The sequence below is a fragment of the Phaenicophaeus curvirostris genome, chromosome 7 (genome assembly GCF_032191515.1).
Source record: "Phaenicophaeus curvirostris isolate KB17595 chromosome 7, BPBGC_Pcur_1.0, whole genome shotgun sequence".
NCBI lineage: Eukaryota > Metazoa > Chordata > Aves > Cuculiformes > Cuculidae > Phaenicophaeus > Phaenicophaeus curvirostris.
In genome coordinates this window covers 13,616,882-13,641,395 of record NC_091398.1, presented here as the reverse complement: position 1 = coordinate 13,641,395, position 24,514 = coordinate 13,616,882, and the positions used below count along the sequence as shown (strand labels likewise).

Sequence of the window (24,514 nt, the reverse complement as noted above, 5' to 3'; positions counted from 1 at the left end):
ATCTTATGGTAGAAGGGAGGAGACCCTTTCCCGCTAATGCTGTCAGCTGGCATTTGCTGCACCTACCCCCTGCCCTTCATTCTTGCTGGCCATTCTCCTGGTCAATAAGAGTGATAAAGGGGAGAAATACTCACCTGCTTAGCAGCCAGGTAGATCAAGGCCTCACAAGAACAGGTTGGACAGCAGCAATTGTGTGACAATTTTGCCTGTCTGCACAGCCCTATTTTGAAAGATTTAAAAGCAGGAGGGCCGTTAAGGATGCATTTGAGAACACTTAAACTCTACACTGATAGGGGATGAGAAATTAAGTTGTTTATGAACTCATCTCTTGACCAGTTTGATGTGGCTTCTGTATCAAAACAAACCAAGGACTGGGATCACCAGGGCTCCGTGTCCAGTCGCCCCGTGTTACGGGGGTATAGGCAGCCTTAAGGGTTGCAGCTGAATATTTGGTGCTGTCATTTCCTGACATGTCTTTGCTCTGCTCTCCCTGCCCATGAACTCTCCCTCCCTGCCTGCCTTTGCTCCAGGCCCATCTTTCTCTTTGTCCTTGCCCCACCCCAGTTTTTTGACATTTGTGGACTGATTTGGTGCAGTCCATGGCTTCTCCAGCTTCCCATTCCTGGCACTGACCTTATTCTGGTCTCAGGACACTGCTCACTTTCCCTGTGAAATCATTAACACAGCAAACAAGGAATATCTGCAATGCGAGAGGCAGCTCAGTGCAGAGATCCCATAGCCAACACCAGTCCTGCCAGCTCGAGGACTGCGAGTAATACTGGTACCTCAGCGCTGTGCAGCACTTAACTCACCTTCCCGTGGCACTGTGCCAACAGCCATCCTGCACCCACCACCTAGGCCGGTTCATGGATCTTTCGCAAGGCTCTGCTTGCCTGCAATAAAGATACAGCCTATGTGAGCTCCTTGCTGGGCAGCAAATACTGTAGGAAGAGAATATTGAACCTGGAGGGAGATGAGTGAACAGATGCTGTACAGCAATGACTTCCAGCCTCAGCTTCCCTGGAAAGGTTTGGATAGAGAGATCTGAAACTGATCCCATCTAGACGTCTGAGATGCTAGAGCTTTCACAAATGTAATGTGCTAACTATAAGAAATGTCTCCAACAACTGGCTATTGCTAGTCATTCCTGCTAGAACTTTGCTTGTTTTCTCCTCAGAACAGAAGTTACAGCCAGACCTGTGTCTGCCTCTGCAGTGACTCTTCATCTTAATGCTAATTTAATTAGCAAGTAGCGGAGGGTGGAAAGAAGCAAGATTTTGTTGCTGCAGCATTCCTGAGATCTGGGGCTGATGTTGAGCCATTCAGGTGCAGCTGCAGTCAGATACATGTTAAAGCAACCTTGAGGCTTTTTTTCTCTCCTGTGTAAGAAGCAAGGGCATAAACATCACCTGCAGGTATACTTGCCCCATAGCTTGCACATCCAATATAAATACTGCCCTAAGAGTTAAATTCCTCTTTATTTCCTTGTTTTACTCATGTTCAGAGTCCATCCAAAAACATAACCAACCATTTTGTAAACCCTGAATCACTTGTGCTATAACAGCCTCAGCCTTTTTAATTTCAACTGCTATTGTTAGGACACAAATAAAAAGAAGAAAAAAAGGCTGAGAGAAATCCAGCAAAATAAAAATCACACCATTTGTGTTCATGGAGATGAACCACTTAGGTGATAAAGGAGCATGACTGCTCTGGCCAGAGGATTCTCTACGATGTCACTATAAGAGAGCAAGCAACAACATCTTCTGGTACTTAATGAGTACTTTGAGGGTAAAGTCCAGGCAATCTAGCTTCGTGTAATTGCGTTAGAAGATACTGTGCAGAAAAACTTCAGTCCTCTCCAGCCATGTGTTTCCAAGTATCTTCCATTCCTCAAACTAGACTGAGCTATCAATCACAGTAATCATCAGATCTTGGGAAAACTGTAGTACTTCTTGTTCTCCCAAGTGACAGGGGACAGGACAAGAGGCAATGGCCTCAAGCTTCACCAGGGGAGGTTTAGGCTGGACGTTAGGAAAAAAAATTTCACGGAAAGGGTCATTGGGCACTGGAACAGGCTACCCAGGGAGGTGGTTGAGTCACCTTCCCTGGAGGGGTTTAAGGGATGGGTGGATGAGGCGCTGAGGGGCATGGTTTAGTGATTGATGGGAATGGTTGGACTCGATGATCCTGGGGGCCCTTTCCAACCTGGTGATTCTGTGATACTTAAGACCAGGCCATCTATGAAATCAACGTGCTGTAATGCCTTTCCACCTTCAGCCCTTCGTAAGAGCCCCTTTGCATAGCTTCCTGAACTCCATGTATTCCAGTAGGAGAGCATGTTTCTGGCTGTAATATTCCACTGAAATCTCCCTACCGTGACTTGCCTTTGAGTGATTATTCTGCATCACATCTAATGTAGAATCATAGAATGGTTTGGGTTGGAAGGGACTTTAAAGATCATTTAATTCCACCCCCCTCCCCGGCAATGGGCAGGTATAGAGACTAAACACTTCGCATTTAGAATAAACTGAGTTAAAAGAAGAACAGTTCAGCTGTATGTGAAAGATGGCTACTAGAAGCTTGCCTTCAAGCAAGCCACCAGCAGCCCTTTCTAGAGTGAGCGCCTGTGCATCACTGCTCTCTCCTGGCCACATCTGACCCTGCACAAACACAGAGCCAAAAATCAACGCCAACAGTTAAATTTGCTTTGCCTCAGGCACTGAAAGGATATGACTGTCCACTTACTGTTGCTCTGACACCGTCAGTAACCTCACTATTTCTAAAAGAATAAGCATTTGTTGAAATACAATTAAACAGGATGCAGGCTGTGCTCACTAGGATGAAAGTCCACACATCAAGAAATCTGAGCGATTAAGTGGCTGTAGAGTAAATTATATTTGCCCCAATTATACAAAGTTATTTTAACAAAGATATTTAAGCTAGCCCATTTCAAGTGTGGCTCTGTCTGAGCTTCCAAAGAGTCCAACTTCTGGTGGCTAATCTGCTCTCAGCTGCTTCAGTGACTGATCCCTAGAGCAGAAAGACACGGAGACAGCAAAAGAGTCATCGAATAATGGAATAGTTTGGGTTGCAAGGGACCTCAAAGCCCATCCAGCTCCAACTCCCCTGCCATGGACAGGGACACTTCCCACCAGACCAGACTGCTCCATCCAACTTGGCCTTCAACACCTCCAGGGATGGGGCAGCCACAGCTTCCCTGGGCAATCTGGGCCAGTGCCTCACCACTCTCATGGTAAAGAAATTCCCCTTTGTGTACTAAATCTGCCCCTCTCCAGTTTATACCCATTGCCCCTTGTCCTATCACTACAAGCCTTTGTAAACAGTCCCTCCCCATCTCTCTTGTAGCCCCCCTTCAAGTCAGCCAATGTTTCGAGATGTTACCTTGTGCTTTCAAGCCTCCTGGATGCTTTGGAAAATTCCGCTTGGAATACTTCTTTGTGCATGTGCAGATACAGTGAGTTTGTGTACATCTACAATCTGTTTGTATGTGCATGCACTTTCTCCGATCATCCAGCCCTGCACACAGCAATACTCAGTCATGCTGCTTACACTCTTTCTTACCCTTCCTTCCCATAGTAGGGCATCTCCAGGGTACAAATCCTGCCAGCCGCCTTTCCCAGCCTTCTGTCCTGGCTAACGCTCTCTGCAGACCCCTGGTGAGCTGTTCCTCACCTCTGGCCAGTGAGAAACAGCCCCCTTTACAGCCCACTGGTGGTTGTTCATCTTGAGGTGCTTCTGGAATGTCACAGGTCCACCAGGCTAGTGCAGCCTTCATAGTCTCAGAGAAGACCTTAGCAGGTCCAGAATGTATTTGCCTTTCATTGCCTCAAACCCGCTGAACAGGTGTTTGCTGAATAGCATCTCATGGGAACGCATGAACTGCCTGCTGCCAGCTTCTCCTTGCCCTGACACAGTGGGTGCTCAGAGCCTGGCCCCATGGCCTCTCTCCAGCTCCACGACTGCTGCTGGATGAGCCAGAGGTGGGGAGAGGGCACAACACAGAGAGGCCCAAGCAGCACATCTCTGTTTTGCCCACCCAGCGGTCTCCCCTGACCAAAGTCTTGCTGGGATGGGTGAGAAGGTGTTGTGACAGGCCTGCCTTTGTGTTTGTGCATCAGGGAACTGGCTGAGCACAAAAAATGCAGCGCATGGGACTTCTCAGGAACATTTACATGGTGCTTTCCCACCTGTGCAAAAGATTGATGTCTGACTGAAGTCATTCTGGCAGGTATAGTCTGAAAGCAGCACTACCACGAACACCCCCTGGGTTAGAGTCCTCCATGTATTAACAGGGGATATTTCCTCAGAGAAAGCTGTGAAGATAAATCCAGCCATGATAGAAAGGGGCTCAGATACAGAAGAAATCACACCTACAGCATTTCATTACCTGAATGTCTCTGAAAGCCATGTGTAATTTACTAAGCAGATAAATTCAGCCCTTCTAGCTTTGCCTGTGATGGAAAAAGGTGCATTATAGTCATCAATGCCACTTTACTTCCCATCTGTGTTTCCTCCAGAATTGTCCAAGTTATATTTTGCTCTGACTGCTCAAGCCAAGAGCTCCCTCTAGCATTAAAAAGGTTTAATGCAGTTGGCACATTTGCCATCATAAAGGAACAGAGAGTGAATGTTGTCAGGAAATATCAGTCAGATGAGGGAATTCTACCCCTTTTTTTCATTTTGGAAAAAACAAACCAAACCAAAATCCTTGAAGTTAGGTGTGTGCACAAAGCTAAGCACGGTCACCTTAAGAACGATGAGGCAAACACATCCACAGGACAGGAAAAGGCAGGACCTTATTTTACATCCTTACGCATGAAGCACAGATACAGTTTGCACAAGTCCACCCTGGTCATCAGCTGTCACAGGAGAATAGTGTAAACAGGCAAGATGATGATCCTGGCCATAAACATTTCTGTGAAGGGAAACCACTGAGCTCATTGCAAAAGAAAAAAGAAAGAGCAGTGTCACCAACAAGGAGATAACAGAACAGAAGAGAATGATCTTCGATTATACTGAGGTGAAATAATCCTTTAGAGCATCTCAGGTCACAATATCCAGGTTGGGCTTTTAGTCACTGTCCTTCTCAAGTCACTACTTCCATTTTATAGCATTTGGGAGAGAACCAGAGGATTCTTTTCGTTGTGTAAGACCTCCTCTTCCCCACGAGTATCTAAATGGTGTCCCTTGAGTGAATTATGTGAGTGGGAAAGGAGTCTCCCTGCTAGGGTTTAGTTGTACATCTCTGAATGTCTTCTTTCCCAGACTGCAGGAAAGAAAAGATGTAGCCAACATCTTCTTTGGTGCATTTGGGAGTGATTTTAGAGGTGTGAGGTGGCAAGCACAAACGTTTGCTAAAGTCTGTATGCCTCTGCTCTACTGACTACAGCAGTTGTGTTGCGCCAGGGGCTGAGGCAGTCTCTCTGTGGCAGAGAAATTCTCTGGAAACACAAAGGGCGTGAAATAGAATGAGGCAAAACTCCTGACAAAAGAGAGGCAAGGTCAAATGGATCAGCTGGCCAAAATAATACAAAGAAGCAAGACCAATCTTTATACTAGCGTTCAGTAGTTAAGAGTTCCATCTTCCCTGTTCAGGAGAAAGCCATACATAAATCCAGGCAGGCATTGCAGATTTCAGTTGTTTGTGACATTTTCCAATGACTCCACATGTGCATGTTCTTGGGAAAAGAGCAGAATGAGCTGAGCAGGAAGAGCAGAAGCCCTCCTGCCTCCCCTCCCTACAGGGCAGGGAGAAAAGACACTGAGGGTGAAGTGCAGGAAACCCAGCTGATGTGGAGAATCGGGTCAGGCCAGGCCCAGATAAGTACAGGTCTAGCAGCACAGATGCTCCACAAGAAGTGGTGCCTAATAATGCCAGTATTGCTTAGTGCTCATCTACATTAAGAACTTTGGCACTGCTTCTTCTCCAGTCATTGCTTTTTTCTGATGTCTTACCTGCATGGTCTCATCCCTTGTCTCTGATGGCATCAGCCGCCCCATTGCAACCCCCCTCTTGCACAACCTGTTTGCAGAACAAAGCAATGTCTGGATAGCAGCTGATAAAAGCTGGAAACACCTATTTGACCTTGGCTGGAGAAAGTGGCAGAATCGCTAATGATTGACAAACAATTCAGACCCTTTCTTAGGGTCTGACTTTACATTCACTGAATTAAGACTGTCATTGACCACAGCCTTTACTGATTTCATTATTATTTCTTAAATTTAAATATTTAATTAGAACAAAACCTTTAATTTTCCTGTAATGCGTGTCAGATTGAGAACAGCTTGGATTCTATATTCTCTGTTCAAAGGTAAAAAAAAAAATCGAATTGCTGAGTGTGTGACTAATTTAGAACGTATATTTTAACGACTGACTGCTTGGCACAGAAGCAGCAATACAAGGTAACAGCCATGCTAAATGTTTAAAGTGCTTTCAATACACAAGTGAGGTAGCTAACGCTTCAAGAAATATATATTTTTAAATTACTGTCTTTACAAAACAGCTGTACACACTACCAACAGTTTCTAAGGTTCTTGTTGCATAGAGCTGTCATATGAAAACAGGCTATTTGCTTTTTACAGGATGACTGAAAATGGCTTTGTGCCAACAGCTGTTTATAGCAAGTTACTATCAACAAAGACTGAGTCTGATTAAAAATTATATACATAGTTACATGTGTATGTGTGGGTACGCGTTATGTGAAGCTATACACACACAAATTTCAGGTTTTTGCAGCCTCCAGAAGTATAGCTACTTCTTAAATTTGATCTTTCAATGGCTACAGACCAACCCGCTGCACGAAGAACTGGCTACGTTGAGAAGAACCGCAACTGATGGTGTTGTTTGAGCAGAGAGCACTTGTCCAACACCCACCTCCTTTCATCTGTTGGCCATTGCTCCCCACAAAGCCCAGAACTAGAGAATGGACAGTCTTGGATAAAATATACTCCTTTCAAACAGCACTGGGAAAGTACCCTCTCGTTCCAAATGCTACAGAAATAGCCGGATGACTTACAGGAGTAAGTCACTTACACCGAGCTCCCACCTCTGCTTTCTCTTGCAGCACTGCTCACTAATTCTCCTAGAAGTCTTTTGATCTGAGGACAACCAGAAGAAAAACAGGGCTCATACCCATCTTCTACCTCCTTCTTTGTTGTCCCATGGTGGATACAGGGATGACGGTTGCATCTCCTGCCAATAGCTCCACAGCTACCGTTTTCCAAAACGGCAGCACCTCCAGCCTGTCTCTTGTGCTTGACTCTGTAGATGACAAAGTTTTCAGCAGGTCACAGATCTTCCAAGGAAAGAGTGAGGTCTTAAAGACTCTATACTTACCAGTTATCTACTGCCACTCAAACAAAAAAGAATTCTAATAAAAGTCAGCAGAAATGGTTTTGGACGCCTCACACTCTTCTGATACTGCTTGTTCTTGTATAAGTGATAATGTCATAAGTGAGGATTAGAAATTCAATATATGAATTAGCAATAAGAACCCATACCCAAAAATAAAAAAATTGCCTGCTTTCCTCATACAACATATTGAAAGAAGTAAATAAAGATAAAAAAATAGAGTTTTTCTTAAAAAATTAACAATAATAAAAAGAATGGTACTTTTCATCCTAGTAGTTTAAGTCAATGTTAATACTCCTTTCTGGCACAAATGAATCAGACTGCTGTCCCATTTAGTCAAATAAACTGCCACTGAAAGTTGCCAGTACCAGTTATTTCAGGATGAAGTGCAAGGGATGTTACTTTCCCAACATCCCCAAAGAATGTCCTATTATTCTTTATCCCCATCACTTTATGGTTAGCTTATACCCTCTACCTTAAAGGTTTAGATCGCTTCAACACAAAAACAGTAACATAACTAAAAATATTCTAAATCATAATTCTAAATGCTGTTTGACTTCAATAGTACTTTGTGGACACGTCTTTTGTAGATTAACAATGCATTTGTAAAGAAGGGCTTTTTTCTTCAGTTTAAATAATTGTTTTATTTTTTTTATTGGAAGTCCCTTTTTCAAAAGGAACAGAGGAATTTTCAGTTTATTTTCTCTGTAGTACTCAGACTGTGTACCTTTGCAATCTTTAGAATGAATGCAGGAAGAATAACTTCCTCCTGTTTCCTATTAGCACGCTTTAAAACAATTCAGGAAGTTGTCTTTAGAAGTGAAACTTTCAAGAAGGATTTATCAGTTAACGCTAGTTTTTGTTCGCAGGCCTTATTACTTCTGGGCACCAACCTAAAATTAGATTCTGTCATCACAGGGGTAAACGAATTGCATCACCATCCCTGGAGGCATTCAGAAAACACGTAGATATGGCACTTAAGGACATGGCTTTGTAGGCATGGTGGTGTTGGCTGGGCACAATGACATTAGAAGTCTTTTTCCAACCTTAATGATTCTCTGATTCTATCATTACCAGTCAGGCTTGGGTTTGAAGCAACAGCCTGGCCTATATCTAGACACGCTAACCACCTATTGAGAACTTAGTAGAATATTTTTCTATTAAAAGACAAGTATTGTAGAATGAAAATGACCAAATTTACCTTTCACAGCAGAAGCTAAATTCACAACTGATGAAAGCAGTTCAGATAAATTCAGTGCTTTTGCCATTCTACTTTAAGCATCTACATTACAAATTACCAGCATTTGAGTAATTACATCCTCCGTTTCCTACAGAATCTCATGCCAGTTTATACATTTCAGACACTTAAGAGTTCAACACCTAATTTTTCTTTCAAGGTAATACGTATGAAAACTTCATCATCTCTTTGGATAAGATTTTTTTGTCCTCAGACAGCAGCATATTAGAAATGTGCTGATTACTCTCGGTGCACGTTTTCTTTGCATTAACAGACTTTGTTAGGCCCTTCTTCAATATTTTCCATGACTTCTCTTCTAGAAATTTGAGACAGGTCTTTATCACTGAGAAGACAGCCAAAATATTTGTTTGGAAAATTTCAGTTCTCATGTAGCCAAAGATTAACCATTCATTCTAAAATAACTAGAAGGAATCTGAGCAAGTGCTGGTCAAGGAGCCAATAATGCCGGTTTACTTCTTACTCTGTGGGCAAAGATGATAAATGCCTGTTGAGCAGTGCAAAAGAAGTTTTGCTTCAGCTGTCAGCCCTCGGTGAATGCTACAATTTAATGACAACATCAAAACCCTGTTCCCCTCCGATTCCTCAAAATGTTAGTTTTTATTCACCATCTTAAGCCGGTGCTGCCTTCTCAGCAGCCTTAAATCTCACTAGTGATCTCTTAGATTATTTTACAAAGAAGTTCACAAGTTTGAATAAAAGGAATAGAGAAACTTTTTTTCAGTGATTGAACTGGCTGAGTAAAAACATGTTTCACTATGAAAATATTGATCATTTTACAATTGCACCCGATAAACCCTACTATGATTCCTGAAGATGGTAAATTTGGTTCTAGGGCACTTTGTCTGCCTTTCTGTTTAGACCTGTTTAGATCCACAGTTGTCCCTGAGAGTGGCAAAATGGGGAATTCCTTTCCCTTTCATAGAATTTAACGAGAAAAGAGAATTGTTATATGCATTTCTTTTATGGCCTTAACATAGTCAGGAAAGCTTATGGAATTGAGGAAAATAATTTCTGAAAAGCACAGGAATATAAGTCTCATTTCCAAATTCTGCTTATTTTTTGTCCAAGAATAACAGTACTTTCACCAAATATGCCACTCACTCCAAATTTTGCCCCCTTCTGAAGCACAGCTAGATATAATGCCATGAAGATGCTGCACCTTTAACATCTGTAAGACGACACTACCAACATAAAGTTGGATCTACTGTTGCAGCAGCCTTTCCTCAGAATGATTCTCCTATGCTCAAACCTCTAAAAAACGCCTGATATTTTTCTCCAGCAGAAATGTAATGGATTAGACCTGTTCCTGAGTTGACTCCGCAGCTACGATTTACTCAGATGAAAAGGTGAATAAGTAGAACTTCAAAGGCCAAACCACAATCAAGAAATGCAACTCCTAATTCAAACAAGGTTCGCTCCTTTCTACACAACTTAAAAATTACTATTTGATCCATTTTGTGTCCTACTTAAAGGATTAAAGGCTATAACGGCTAGCAGTGATCAAAAATAAATCAGTAAGTATTTTCTACTGTGACCTGAATTGATAGAAATTTCAAGTATTTGATTCCATGTGAGGAAAATTAAACTAATTTATTGTCAATTAAAATAAACCAGAATAGTGAGACACAAATACAAATTAGAACAGTGCCTTCTCCTCATGCTCCCCTCCTTCCCCAGGTTCAGCTTCATGCCTTTACCCTCAACTCCTCTATCACTCCTTTGCCTGTAGCAGTGCAGGTCAAAGGGGAACGCGAGGTTGCAATCAGTCTGCAACAGCTCCTTTCTACTGCTCCATCCTCCTCATACTTTGCCTTGGCTCCACCGCGGGTCCTCTCCACAGGCTGCTGTCCTTCAGAAAAGCCTCCTCCTGCATCCGTGGCTCCTCTCTGTGAATTGCTGATCCTTCAGGAAATCTTCACCTGCTCCAGCGTGGAGTCCTTGGTGAGGTGCATGGAAATACCTGCTCCAGCACTTGAAGCAATTCCTCCCTGTCTTTCTTCTCCTACACTGGTGTTCAGAGGACTGTTTTTCTCACTTTCTTCCTCACTCCTCTTTGCCTAGATATTCCACCAGCCCAACCGATGAGCTCAGCTGCAGAGAGGTCCATTGCAGAGCTGGCTGGAACCAGCTGCATCCTGTACAGGGCGACCCACACCTGGGAACCTGCATCCAATACAGAAGCATAACATAAAATCTGGAAATTAAGAACTTCCTGCCCCTCTTCTGTGCTGCTGTCCAAGTTGTGCCCAAAGAGTCATTCTTGGGGCGCACAATGGGCCAAGACCCACGGACTGATCTGGATTCAAAACAATATAAAGTGAAGAAGGACAGATACTTGTACCAATAATTTCCTGGAACACGTAGTGCCAGGCACTGCTCTAGTCAGCACAGCTCTGCAGTTGTGCTGTCCTCTGTGGAGTCACAGGCACGCAAGCAGAACCTGTAGCTGGTGCTTCCTGCAAGAACTTCTGGAATGAAGGGGGCGGTGGAACTCATCCTAGTACCTCCCTCTCCTCAAGCAAAATGCAACAGCATCTTGTATTTCAGTCATGCAAGGAATCAACCTCCAGCAAAATAAAGCAGAAAGGAAGTTCATCTCTAAACATAGGAAACTGAGGACAGTAAGAGCATTTTTTTAAAAAAGAGAAATTTTTTTCTCTGTGGGACTCTGGAGGGGAGAAAAAGGCCATGGGAGAATGGCAGAAAAGTGGCAGATGAGAATGTGTTAAAACAATTCCCCCCCTCCTGAATAGTGCTGAGTGAGAGTAGTGGCAGGAGACAAAAATGTGAGGAGGCCAGGGAGAGGTAGTTTTATAGCTTGTATTATAAGACAGATGGGCACTAGAACCTGACATGAAAAAAACAGTGCACCCACAAAATTATTATGAAGATATCCATTTAAAACTGGTAAAGCCTTATTTCCACAGATCATCTGTTATCAGCAGAACTAAGAAGGTCAAGAAGGTTCCCACTTTCTCTGTCTCCTTACATGTACAAAATACCTCAGATGTGATAAAAGTTTTGTCAACAGCCAAGAACATGGAGTTGTTAACATCAGTTTGCACAGTAGATAACTACAGGACTGAAGATAAAAGCAAATATACACAATTATCATTCTAGCTTTTATTACATGTGAGCTCAGAGCATAAATAGCACCAAAATAAAGAATAAAACCAGTTGTATATTTAAAAAAAAACATTTACCATTTAAGTAAATCACTTCAGCCAGAAGAAACTGCAGTCTTGACTGTATTTTGCGAGTTTTCTATCTGCTGAAAGTAGCTCTCTACAAACTTCACTTCCTCTTCTGTTCTCTGTTCTGGTCTCTTGCCGATTATCTGGAGTACTCTCAGAGGTAAGTGATCCTGAGAAAACATCCAACACATAGTGAGCCAAGAGATAAAAGTAAAAGTCAAGGAGAAAACACCTGCACACTTCAGAAACTGAAGAGTGTCAACTGTAAGAAACATAAATAATTCATTTCCAATATTCTCTATTTAATTTCAGCTTTAAGAGAAACATCTGCATAAAGAAGTTACATTTACATCTACAAGAACAGTGACCTGACAAAGCACAACTGAATTTTTAGCATGGTCCTTTAGGAATTAAACACTGTACACTGAGATCTAGGATGGAAGATACTGGTTTTGACCAGATTTGTGCCTAATTAGTGAAACCGCTGTTAAAATGTAAGTTGGGGGAACAGGGGAGAAACAGATTTGATTTCCTCCCACTGCTGACCAGTGTTTCTCTCAAGATGTTTAAGAAAAGGTACTGTGTGAGGAGGGCAGTACGCAAACAGCAAGAATGCCTACATTTACCATTATATTCTTCAGCTGCTTCTACCAGCTCCCATTCCTAACACAGCTTAAATTACAGGAGGGTGACTGTTCCAGGTGCACCCAACTTGCTCAGACTTTGTACACTGACCATCAAGTTTTCATACAGGGAGACTTCCATCTTCCCTTAACCTGGAAAGCAGAATTCTAAGAGCCATCCTTGAGGAGGTAAATACAACCAGCTCTGCATCAGGCAGAAAAACAAATGCTTTTTCTTTTGCTCAACAAGTACTGCAGAACACATCGGCACAGCCTCAGAATTTCTTCCCAGCTCAGTTAGAGCTCAGATTAAGATTTAATTCAACACCGAAGGCTCTGTAAATTCTCGAGACACCACTAAACCTATGCAAATTCCAAGAACAAAGAAAATTTGTCACATCTAGACTTGACGCAATGCAGATGTTTCTGAAGAAACTATGGTTTGCAGGTATTGTTACTGACATGCTGTTAAAGGACCAGCTGAGATTATGCAAGTGAAAAGGAAATGTCCCCATGTGAGGGGAGAGGTGGCAAATAAGGATTCTAGTGTCATTTCTGTTTCCCTCCCCACCCCTCTCCCTGCGGGAGTTTGGTTCTATAATTGCTATTCTTTTTTGTGGAAGATCCTGAACACAGTGATTTGCGGCATAGATGAAAGATCACCTACAGAGGAATGAAAGTGCCAAAACTTTGAGGCTCTGAACATAGTGGTTTTGAAGGACAGTTTTGAATCACTCTTTTTCTGGATAAAAAGAAAAAAAAATGGAAACGACTTTGGTTGTTTTAGGTTATCACAGGGATGGAAGTATACACTAGTATTTCCTCACAAGGAAGTTCTGCAGATATACAAAATTATCCGCTTTAACTTAAAGTTTAGTCCATAAAAAGCATGTACCTGACAGGACTTCAGACAAAAGCTCTTAACTGTTTCTTTATAAAATGAGCTTTCATTTACTATAAGAGAATGCACATAGACAACAGAAAGACTGGAAGGCGCTACTGGCCTGCAGTTTCAGTGTGACACGCAAAGATGGCAACACATGGGTATTCATTAACATTTTAGTAAACATTCATAAGAACAGTGAGATCTGCCAAATACCAGGCATCTTGGCAAGCAGATCAGACACAGTGTAGAATCACAGAATGCTTTGGGTCGGAAGGGACCTTTATAGATCATAGAATCATAGAATAACCAGGTTGGAAGAGACCCACCAGATCATCGAGTCCAACCATTCCTATCAAACACTAAACCATGCCCCTTAGCACCTCGTCCACCCGTGCCTTAAACACCTCCAGGGAAGGCGACTCAACCACCTCCCTGGGCAGCCTGTTCCAGTGCCAACCTCCCTGCCATGGGCAGGGACACGTTCTATTAGACCAGGTTGCTCAAAGCCTCATCCAAACTGGCCTTGAACACCTCCAGTGATGAGGCACCTACTACTTCTCTGGGCAACCTGGGCCAGTGCGTCACCACCCTCACAGTAAAAATTTTTTTTCCTTATATTTAATCTAAATCTCCCTTCTTTCAGTTTAATCTCCTCTCTTTCAGCCATTATCCCTTGTCTTACTGCAACAGGCTCTGACAAAAAGTTTGTCCCTATCATTCTTGTAGGTCCCCTTTAGGTACTAGAAGGCTGCTGAAAGGTCTCCACAGAGCCATCTCTTCTCCAGCCTGAATAACACCAACTCTCTCAGCCTGTCTTCATAGCCAAGGTGCTCCAGCCCTCGGATCATCTCTGGGGCCTCCTCTGGACCTACTCCAACAGGTCCGTGTTCTTCCCCTGCTGAGGACTCCAGAGCTGGATGCAGTACCCCAGGTGGAGTTTCACCAGAGCAGAGTAGAGGGACAGAATCACCTCCTTTGTCCTGCTGGTCATGCTTCTTTTGATGCAGCCCAGGATAGAACTGGCCTTTTGGGCTGCGAGCGCACACAGTCACAGCTCATGTCCAGCTTATTCATTCATCAGCATCCCCAAGTCCTTCTCAGCAGGGCAGCTCTGAAGCCCTTCATTCCCCCAGCCTGTATTGATACTGGGGGTTACCCCCACCCTTATGCAGGGCCTTGCACTTGGCCTTGTTGAACTTCATGAGGTTCACACTTGCCCACTGCTCAAGGTTCTTTCAGGTGGGATCCCTTCCCTCCAGCATGCTGACTGCACCACACAGCTCCGTGTCATTGACAAACTTGCTCGGGGTGCACTCAACCCCGCTGTCCATGTCACTGACAAAGATGCTAAACAGTGTCGGTCCCACTACTGACCTCCTGAGGGACATGGCTTGTCATTGGTCTCCCGTTAGACACCGAGTCATTGACCACAATTATTTTAGTGTGACTATCCAGCCAATTCCTTAAGCCACCAAGCGGTCCATCCATCAGATCCATGTCTCTCCAATTTAGAGTCAAGAATGTCATGCAGGACAGCGCCAAATGCTTTGCACAAGTCCAGGTAGATGACATTTGCTCTTCCCTTAACCACCAACTCTGCAACCCCATTGTAGAAGGTGATTCAATTTGTCAGGCGCAATTTGACCTTTGTGAAGCCACATGGGCTGTCACCAGTTACCTCCTTATTTTCCATGTACCTCAGCATAGTTTCCAGAGGGATCTGCTCCATGACCTTGCCGGGCACAGAAATAAGACTGACTGGTCTGCAGTTCCCTGGGTCTTCCTTATTTCCCTTTTTAAAAATGGGAGTTACGTTTCCCCTTGTCTGGTCAGTGGGAGCTTCACTGGATTGCCATGACTTCTCAAATATGACGGATAGCCATTTAGGAACTTATCTGCCAGTTCTCTCAGAACCCATGGACACACCTGATCAGGCTCCATGGACCTGCACACCTTCAGGTTCCTTAGATGTTCTCACACCTCATCTTCTACAGTGAGCATTCATCATTCTCCCATTCACTGCCTTTGCCTTCTGCACCCTGGACACTGTGGCTTGAGCGCTTGCTGATGAAGACATGCAAAAAGTTGTTGAGTACCTCAGTCTTCTTCATATCTCAGGTAACCACGTTTTCTGTTTCCTTCTGGAAAGAGCCCACATATTCCCTAGTCCTCTTTTTATCACTAGCATACTTAGAGAAGATTTTCTTGCTGCCCTTGACATCTCTAGCCAGATTTAATTCTATCAGGGCTTAAGGTCTCCTAACCTATCCCTGCCTTCGCAAACAATTTCCCTTTATACCTTCTGGGCTACCTGTCCCCTTTTTGTGTCTGAGTTGGTCCAGGAGCTCCTTGTCCATCCATGCAGACCTCCTGGTGTTTTAGCGTCACTTTCTTCTTGTCAGGGTGCATCGCTCCTGAGCCTGGAGGAAGTGTTCCTTGAAGACTGAACAGCTTTCTTGGGCCCCTCTTCCCTCCAGGGCCTCATCCCATGGGACTCTACCAAGCAGATTCGTGAAGAGGCCGAAGTTTGCTCTCCTGAAGTCCAGAGTAGTGAGCTTGCTGTGTGCCCTCCTTGCTGCCATAAGGATCTTGAACTCCAGCATTTCACGGTCATCGCAGCCAAGGCTGCCTCAAGCCTCAAGTTCCCCATCTACCGTTTTTTTTTGTTGGCTCCTCTATAACTTCAAGAAAAAAAGTTGTTATGAATTCACTCCAAGAACCTCCTGCATTGCTTGTGCCCTGCTGTGTTGTCCATCCACCAGATGGATGTGGTGGCTGAAATCCCCCATGAGGACCAGGGCCTGTGAGGCTGCTCCTATCTGTCTACAGAGGGCCTCATCTCCTTGCTCCTCCTGGTCCAGTGGCCTGTAGCAGACCCCCATTATACAGTCACCTGACCCTTGCCCTCCCTCTAATCCTGACCCATAAGCTCTCAGTCAGCTCCTCATCCATCCCCAGGTGGAGCTCCATGCCCTCCAGCTGGTCACTGACATGGAGGGCAACATCCCCTCCTCGTCTCCCTTGCCTGTCTTTCCTAAAGAGCCTGTATCATTACATTCTGACACTCCAGAAATTCTAATAAGTTGGAAAAGGAAGATTTATTCTCCATTAAAAAAAATCTTCTCCCCCGTGTTGTGGTTTAGCTCTGGCAGCTATGTATCACACAGCTGCTTGCTTGCTCTCCCTGGCCCTGGTGGGATGGGGAGGAGAATTGGGAAGTAAAGTAAAACTCAAGGGTTCAGATAAAGACAGTTCATTACAACAAATGCAGCAATAACAATAAAAATTAGTAACAGTAATAACAATAAAGAATACACAAAACAAGTGACGCACAATTCAATGCAACTGCTCACCACCTGATGGCCAATTGTGCAGCCTGTCCCAAGCAGTGAGCACAGATCAGCGAGCTCTGGTCCTCAGCCAACTTCCCATTTATGTACTGAGCATGACATTTTATGGTACCAAATATCTCTCTGGCAAGGTTGGATCAGCTGCCTGGCTGTGCTCCCTCCCAGCTTCTTTGTGCACCTGTACATTTGGAAAACCATTGGACACTGAAAAACAAGTCCTTGATTTCTTAGCAACAACTAAAACCATTAGCTTATTATCAACAGTCTTCTCATGCTAAAAAAACAGCAGCTGCAGGGAAGAAAATCAACCCTGTCCTAGCCAAGCATAAACATAACCTGTCAACAACTGAAACAATGTGTGTTGTCATTATTATACTGAATCCAAAACACAGCAGCTACTGAGAAGAAAATTAACTATCCCAGGTGAAACCAGGACACCTCCCACCAAAGAATGTAGGTTTTATAGAAGTCATATCATCAACCTTTGATCTCCTCTGTTCTGCTCCTGCAGGTCCTCCCATAAGATCTTAAACAATATCTTCATGATCTCCACGTGCCTTGCAGGTTTGTACTGCTCGAGTGGGCAAACAGAAAGAACAGCTATGTCAGAACACAAAGACAAGTCATCACTGTTTCTGAAGGGCTGCATTCAGAACTAGCTCAGAGGACGTTAGTCTGAAATGAGGACACTGGGTCCAAACTCCTTCCTCTCCCACTGATCTGCCAACACACACCACTCTGCTTATAGCTGTCCTGCTGCCATTTGATTACCATGCCTAACGAGATTTTAAATAGTATCTAGAGACAAAGACTATTCTACAAAGAGCAGAGGCAAGTCTCAGATATTTCCTGGAGCCACTGAACTGTCAACATTTAACCAGAGAACAGAGCTAAAATGTTAATAGTATTTTAGTGGTAGCTGATGCTGTACTAACACCATCCTGCTGTAGAAATCCAAGTACATAAGAAAAATGACCAACTGGCAGAACCAATAGTGCAGATTTTTTGCTCTCTACTTCCTTCATACTGAGGACCTAGAAATTAACTTATGAAATCATTACACTACAAACAGATTTCCATACTCCTACGAGCCTTATCAAGCTCTATTATCTCTATTTATTGAGATCAGGAAGGGCAAGAAATTTAATTTGCATAGAACAGCATGCTCTTCTTTGAACAGGCAGATTGTCATTAGTGGAAGCCCAGTACACGCCAACTGACCAACTGAGCTGCGCTGCGGAGACATAAGGACGGCAGTAAAAATGTGAATTCCAACTACCCACATTAAAAAATCTGATTGTATCTGCCCTGAAATACCTCCATCAGTTAACCACAGTTAAGGGTAATTAAAACTGCATTGAAGAACTACATTCAACCAACTATATTCATGTTTCCATTTTTTCTTTCCATTTTTTTCTCCAGTCCCTCATGCATTTATCACTTAAAACTATTAGGTAACTAATCCAAGGTTAGTGTGGTAGTACTAGTACATCCAAAGGTAACTTTTCCATAAAGAGGTTATCATGCATGCCTTTTCCAGTTTTCTTTTATCTGGCACATGCTAACCGATTGCTAATAAAAATTACTCTCACAGCATCCAATGTTCCTGATTTTTTGTCCAGGAAGATTCCTTATGACAAGGACATGCAGCATTTGTCCTCAGAAAGCACTCCATGCTTTTTAAACCCTTCTGTACTAGAACATGATGGGCCTCAGATGACAAATACATCCACTATTACTTTCTATGATACAGTAGTACGATCACCCTTCGAAGACTCCCCAGGAAAGACATGAAATCACTTCAGAAAATAAACATATAATTTGTCCTGAGCATTAGCAACAGAATGAGATACTAAAGTGTAATGGCTTACATTGAAAAAAAACCCCAAAGAAATGCACATACAGTCCTGTCATACAATAAGATTTCTGCCTTCTCCTCCTCTCCCCGACCCCAGACAATACCTTAGTTGATGCTTGTAGGACAGACCTGCTGGAGAGCTTCTGACCTAAAAAAATTAACACAGCCTGTTTTACATAAAACCTTCTCATTCATTAATGAGGTGCACTGTTGCTGGGAGAAGACAGTCATTAAGGATGGGATAGGCTCTTAGGTTTATTCCTACAAAAGATCTGTTCAGAAGGGAAGGGCGGATCAAGGAGAATTTTGTCACCACAGATCCGCAAAGAGCAGTAACTTTTCACAGCACTATCCTCAGATATATCACACTTTCTGTCCCTAATGGAACAGATTCTTCCTGCCTAAACTCCTGAGAATGTATCTGTTTGAAGAGGCTTAAGAGAGCAAATTATAAGTTTGCCAAGGGACCGACAAGTCAACAGCTAGGTAGTACCCATAGCCAGAATCAGGAACTCAAGAGGTATGAAAGGGAAGAGGCCAGTTTCTCAATCTAAAGCCCTAACAGCTGGCATAAATTATCTTTTTCTCCTTGTTTCTTCAAATCTTTTCAGTTGCTGTTAATGTAACGAACATCCTGTGAAATGTGGCTGCCCGATATTCATCCAGGTAAGGATGATAATCCCCAGAGCAAGCAAGGAAAAAACTTCATGAAATTAAAAGGAACATATGGACTGAGGATCCTGAAGAGACAAAATAAAACTTAGAGAAGGAAATCTCATCAGTGTTTACTTACGCAGCAAATTCACCAGCTGCTTCAACAGGATAACACTGAAACATTGAGAACTGGAGGGCCTGAGGGCATGTGACTTGTGTAGAAGTCCTAGTAAGTAAGAAGGAAGAGCGACTTGGGTATATACTGAACGTGCTTGAGGTAGACAGAGCTGCAGTCAGAAAGATGAGGGGAGCAGCAAATTATTCAGTTTGGAAGAAAAGGTATTTCTTCCAGAAAAGAGTCTACCCTCCTGGGCTGAAGGTCCAAGAAGAGCTGCTTCTTCACAGAAGATAGAAACAGGTGTCTCAGACTGTGGGAAGTCATTTAGCTGCCTCTGGTACTCAACAAAGTCAAACAGCTCTGTTGGTTTTGAAGGCAGGACAGGCTTCCCTTTCCTACCATATCTTAAATTCCTACTAAAAAGTCACCCTATCCACTGCTGGCATAGATCCAGGAGCTGCACTGAGCCTTTGTGATGGGCTTGCAGTCCCTTTCCAGGGCCCCAGAGCACCCTCAGCACAGCCCCTTCCAGACCTCCCTGAAGGACCTTTGCCTTCCCATACCTTCATGACCTTCTTCCACCTCATCTCCCTGCAGCCTTCCTACTTGCTCTCCTTCATCCCCAGAAATCATTGCTCTCAAGTAGCTCTTGCATTAATCCCCATGAGCCCCCATAACCACAATATAGACCATTAATTTAAAAGAAAAAGTAGTTTACACTTGAATAGGGATATTGTACATTAAGTTACTACATAAATATATACACACACACACATATACAGACATTTGTCTCTAAATTTTGTACAAACTTCAACACTCTTCATACCACATGATCAAATCTGGATTGTTTAATAGAGCAAAAAGGACTCATTAACACTACAGGTTTCCATCCAAGAGGTTTGAACAAGAGCTATGGATGCATTCCCTTTTCTGTCATCTCTACATTTTCGCAAAAAATATTTCTGCATGCACATACATAACCACAGCCCTTCTTCTTGGGTAACCAACAAGGAAGATAAATTAGAGAAGAATTTGTTAATTTACAGTACCGTGGAAGCTCAGAATTTCAAGGTTTGCAAAATAAACACTTGAACATAACAACCACAAGAAAACAAAGTAAATATCAGAAAAACATCTACAATTCCAAACCAAAGTAATAACCAATCACTTTGCACCAAGCTACATAGCTTTCTCTGAAAAAAAAAAAATCAGCCTCAAGTACTCTATGCAAACAAATTTAAGTGCATGGCAAGTGGTAGTATTTATTTTATTTTTCTTATGCAAACTAAGAGTCTTTTCTGTAAAATCAAGTGGACATTAGCGAACTAAGGTGTTAAGCTGAACATAGACTGGATATGCATGATAAGTTTGTGTTCCTCCATTAGCAACATGCACAAAACAAATGTAAGTTCATTCTTTAAAAATGAAAGGTTGTGCTAGATTAAAAAACCCCAGAGTAATAAACTGGTACTTCGAAGACAAAGAACTGAAATTCAGTGAAAATGAAGAAAACCAAACCCAAAAATGTGATTATTAGCTAAAGAAGCGTTTCAAATAAAATTTTTCACTGAATAGAATTGCAACTCACCCCCAGCTTTTAGAAACAACTCATTCTTCACTGCTTTTTTAAATCTTTCTGAATTTTTTGTTTTATTGTTTCCAGGGTAGATTATAAAATCCACTTCACAGCCTACAATTCAATATTTCCTCCAGCTGTGAATACTACACCAAAAATAGAAGTACAGTCAGAAATACTGTTCAGCGGAGGATGAGACTGTAGCTCATGGTGGCAAGAACAGCTAAAGAACAGATCTGCTAATGAGAGAACTAAGTAAGAACTAATGAAAATGTAACTTTTTGCTTAAGATTTTTCTCCAACCACAAATATATTTGTCTGCTTTGAAGAGAACTAAAACTGAAACAACCTCTTGCTGGTAATCTTTAGCTGTAATTTATTCTTTTGAGAATAAGCATTTTCAAAAATAAGGAACAATTCTCAAAAAATAAGTAATACCGAGAAAGGTGATATTCTTCAGAATGCCTTGGTCTAAGAAAAACCAAAGGTGACTGAATAACTGCATGGAAGGAGGTACTCATTTTGGTGTATAGCTAACGATTTGGAAAAGAAAAGCTGCCTGTGTGCTCTAGAACTACAACTGCAGCAGAGAAGAAACATTTTGGACATATGTTCACAATTAACAACAATTAAAAAAGCTCCAGAATCATGAGCCTTGTGGGATTTCACCTACCCAGAAAGGAGTAAGGCAGACCACAAATAAGTGTAGAAACCAAATAAGAAAGACTCCAAAGAACTGGAGGTTCTCTATGCACTTGCATGATAAAATACTGCCTCTTATTTAATAAGAACATAACCCTGTTGGAAAATTCTAATTTAACCTAAATCATAGATATTAGCTTTAAATGAACAGCATAACAGTGTTAGCTAACTTCACAGAAGTTAATGTATTTCAAGATGCAACACCTACCTAACATGCTGCATATATAAGGAAACAAAGTTCAATGTGAGACTTTGAAAAGTCTTAGCTTTAAATACTCGAAAGAGAATTAAGTTAATTTTAAATGGTCACTATTCAGATTATGTTTGTGAATGCCTTGAATGTATGTTAATAAATTTCACAATTTAAAGAAGTTAATTTTCATGTTTGTTTAATATTCCTGACACTTTCTCCACAACATAAATAAGCCAATTTTTTCCTGGTGTTGTTTTTTTTTTTTGTTTTGAAGTCTGAAAAAGAGAAATTTCTCCGACCGCATTCTTGTATACCATGCAGACAAAAATATCTGATTTTTATGATCAAGTTCTCAGCCACTCAGTAGCAACTAATAACAGAACTGCTGATATTGCTGTATACAAAATACTCATAATATTGCTTTAAAATTCAACATCTGAAGCAAACAATGCAATAGTTTAATTTCATATCTACGTTAGCATCACTTGCATTTCATTTACTGCCTTAAATGGATTCCAAGTTACTTCTAGGTCTATTTTTCTTCTTAATGAAACATGTCTGTCACAGATTATGCAACTCAGTGCTTGCCACACATTATGGCTTTGGCTTAAATATTGCTAAAAGGTATTTCTTTATCATATTCAGGTTTTTTAAGATTCCTGCTAATTATTTAAAGTAATACAGACCACTTTAGTCTTAGAAGCTGCCACTGTTGAAAAAGATGTTTGTTTTCTGAACGGTATAGTGACAGCACACTTACACATGCTGCTTGGATTTATATTACTTGCATTGTTTTCTTGGGCCTCTCTTTGTTGGTAATGTATCCATAAGCCCTACATCACGAACAGCAGCAGGTTAAATCATATTTACACGAACTGATAGTGTAAGCATAAAGCAAAAAGTACATAAGCTGAATTAGCAGCATCAATCACTTTCCACGAGACAAGACCCTGCTTTTAGTTTTTATGACCAACCACTAACACAGCACCAGTGCAATGCTGCTTGCAGAAATGGGCCTCGTTATAAAGTCAGAATATAAGCTTAAAGATGTCAGTGTTGAAATCATTCACAGTTACAATTCACACACTTGTCTTGATCGTACAACTTTATGTTCACCAGGCAACCTCACCTTTCTCCTCTCCTTGATCTTCACATCATTAATATTATGATCGGGTCAAAGTTGCATTTTCTTAAGCATCCATGTCCTTCATCACTTGGAAATTTAGCATCTTGGACTTTCATTTTGTCACAAAACCACTGCTGTATTGATAGACCACTGCTGGATTCCGTGGCCTGGGAACTGGCAGATTCCATAGCCTCTGTAGTGCTATAACAGTCAAGGGTCTCAAGCAGAAAAGTAAACCCAGCATTGTGATCCACATTCTAAAGCTAAGAAACTAAACTGCAGAAGATCTTGAGAACTGTCAACCAAAATGAACCATTTGGATAGCATCCAAATTACTCAAAACTTGAAACAGAAGAGAGAGGTGGCATTCTGCAGGGCAACTGAATGACCTGGCATTGGCTGTGAGCCACATCAGTCATCAATCAAAACAGCTGTCTGTCAGAACCAGTGCGAAATATGCCTAGTCTGAATGTCACAATACAACTTTAAAAAAACAGCATCGCTTTGAGAGCACCTGCCTTTCCTTCCAAGACATTTAGAGTTCTCTGGATTGAAAAATCCTTCCAGGCTTCACAGATTTAAATAGGTGAGGAACTATGGCAGTCTCTGATTTTATCTGGTTTCACAGACAGTACTTTTTCTCTTGGTTCTTGTTTAACTTGGCTCACACAGATAACATCTTCTGTAATTTCTTCAGCTTAAAAACAAAACAAAACAAAAAAATCAAACGAAGTTCATGCTTTACTGATGAGCTTCAGGCCCAGTAACTGTATGCATTTAGAACAGAGATATTTCAGGAACTCGAGCTAATAGGTAAGGCATTTGTGCAGTTAACTTTTTAGTTTGACAGCAGTCATCATTTACCATGGTAAAAGACACTGCAAGTTGACATGAATTTACTGCAGTAAGGGGCCTCTAGAGTAAAAATATTTAAAATATCTTTGTAAGAATAACAAATATTTTTTGAGATATAAAATGACTTTCACACAAAAGGTCTTTCCTCTTTCCCACAGAAAAATAAAGCTACTTTTTTTCTTTTTTGCAAGGGAAAGGAGGTGCTGCTGCTGCAAAACTTAACTCTAAAGCTTGTTGATTTAGAGAATTACCTACACTTCAGGCATGACTGACCACTTTTCAATGACTGCATATATATTTTCAGCTTACTCTTAGGTTAGCACTTAGACAAGAAGAAAACCAGGACATACAGGATAATTTTAACAAAATGTACTTGTGTACATGCTTACTGAGCTGCTAATTTCAAGCATATGGTGTTTTCTCCAAACAGAATCTGTAACATTATTCTCTCTTCAGTTTAGACAGTTTTTTGTCACACTTCTCTCCAGATAAAGAATTTGCCTCTGAAAAAAAAATCAAACTCTCTGTGCATTTTATAGGCAACTCCTCCACAAAACCTAAGAATGACAGCAATATTCACGCAATTTCCAAATTCAGCCTGGTGATGATAGACTATGACTCTGAGGAGAAAAAAAAAAAAAAAGGAAATCCCAAAGGAACAGCAAGTTTAATCCTTGTGATTATAGAACCTCCTATTTCACTACATTTCGTTTTGTGTAAAACAGCATTTCATTAAAAATTCACTTGCA

At 41.9% G+C, this 24,514-nt stretch overlaps 1 protein-coding gene across 1 annotated transcript in view; it reads right to left on the bottom strand.

Annotated features, from left to right (window-relative positions):
* Positions 1 to 10,201: 10,201 nt before the first annotated feature.
* Positions 10,202 to 24,514, bottom strand: part of CARF (calcium responsive transcription factor) — a 36,754-nt gene continuing 22,441 nt past the window's right edge. The window contains exons 14-19 of the mRNA XM_069860843.1: positions 22,914 to 23,607; positions 18,646 to 18,689; positions 17,166 to 17,254; positions 16,667 to 16,861; positions 11,834 to 11,994; positions 10,202 to 10,793 (exon numbers count right to left, since the gene is read on the bottom strand). Coding sequence (XP_069716944.1) covers positions 23,489 to 23,607 — 119 coding nt within the window. The 3' untranslated portion in view covers positions 10,202 to 10,793; positions 11,834 to 11,994; positions 16,667 to 16,861; ... (1 more) ...; positions 18,646 to 18,689; positions 22,914 to 23,488. The remainder of the gene's footprint in view (positions 10,794 to 11,833; positions 11,995 to 16,666; positions 16,862 to 17,165; positions 17,255 to 18,645; positions 18,690 to 22,913; positions 23,608 to 24,514) is intronic.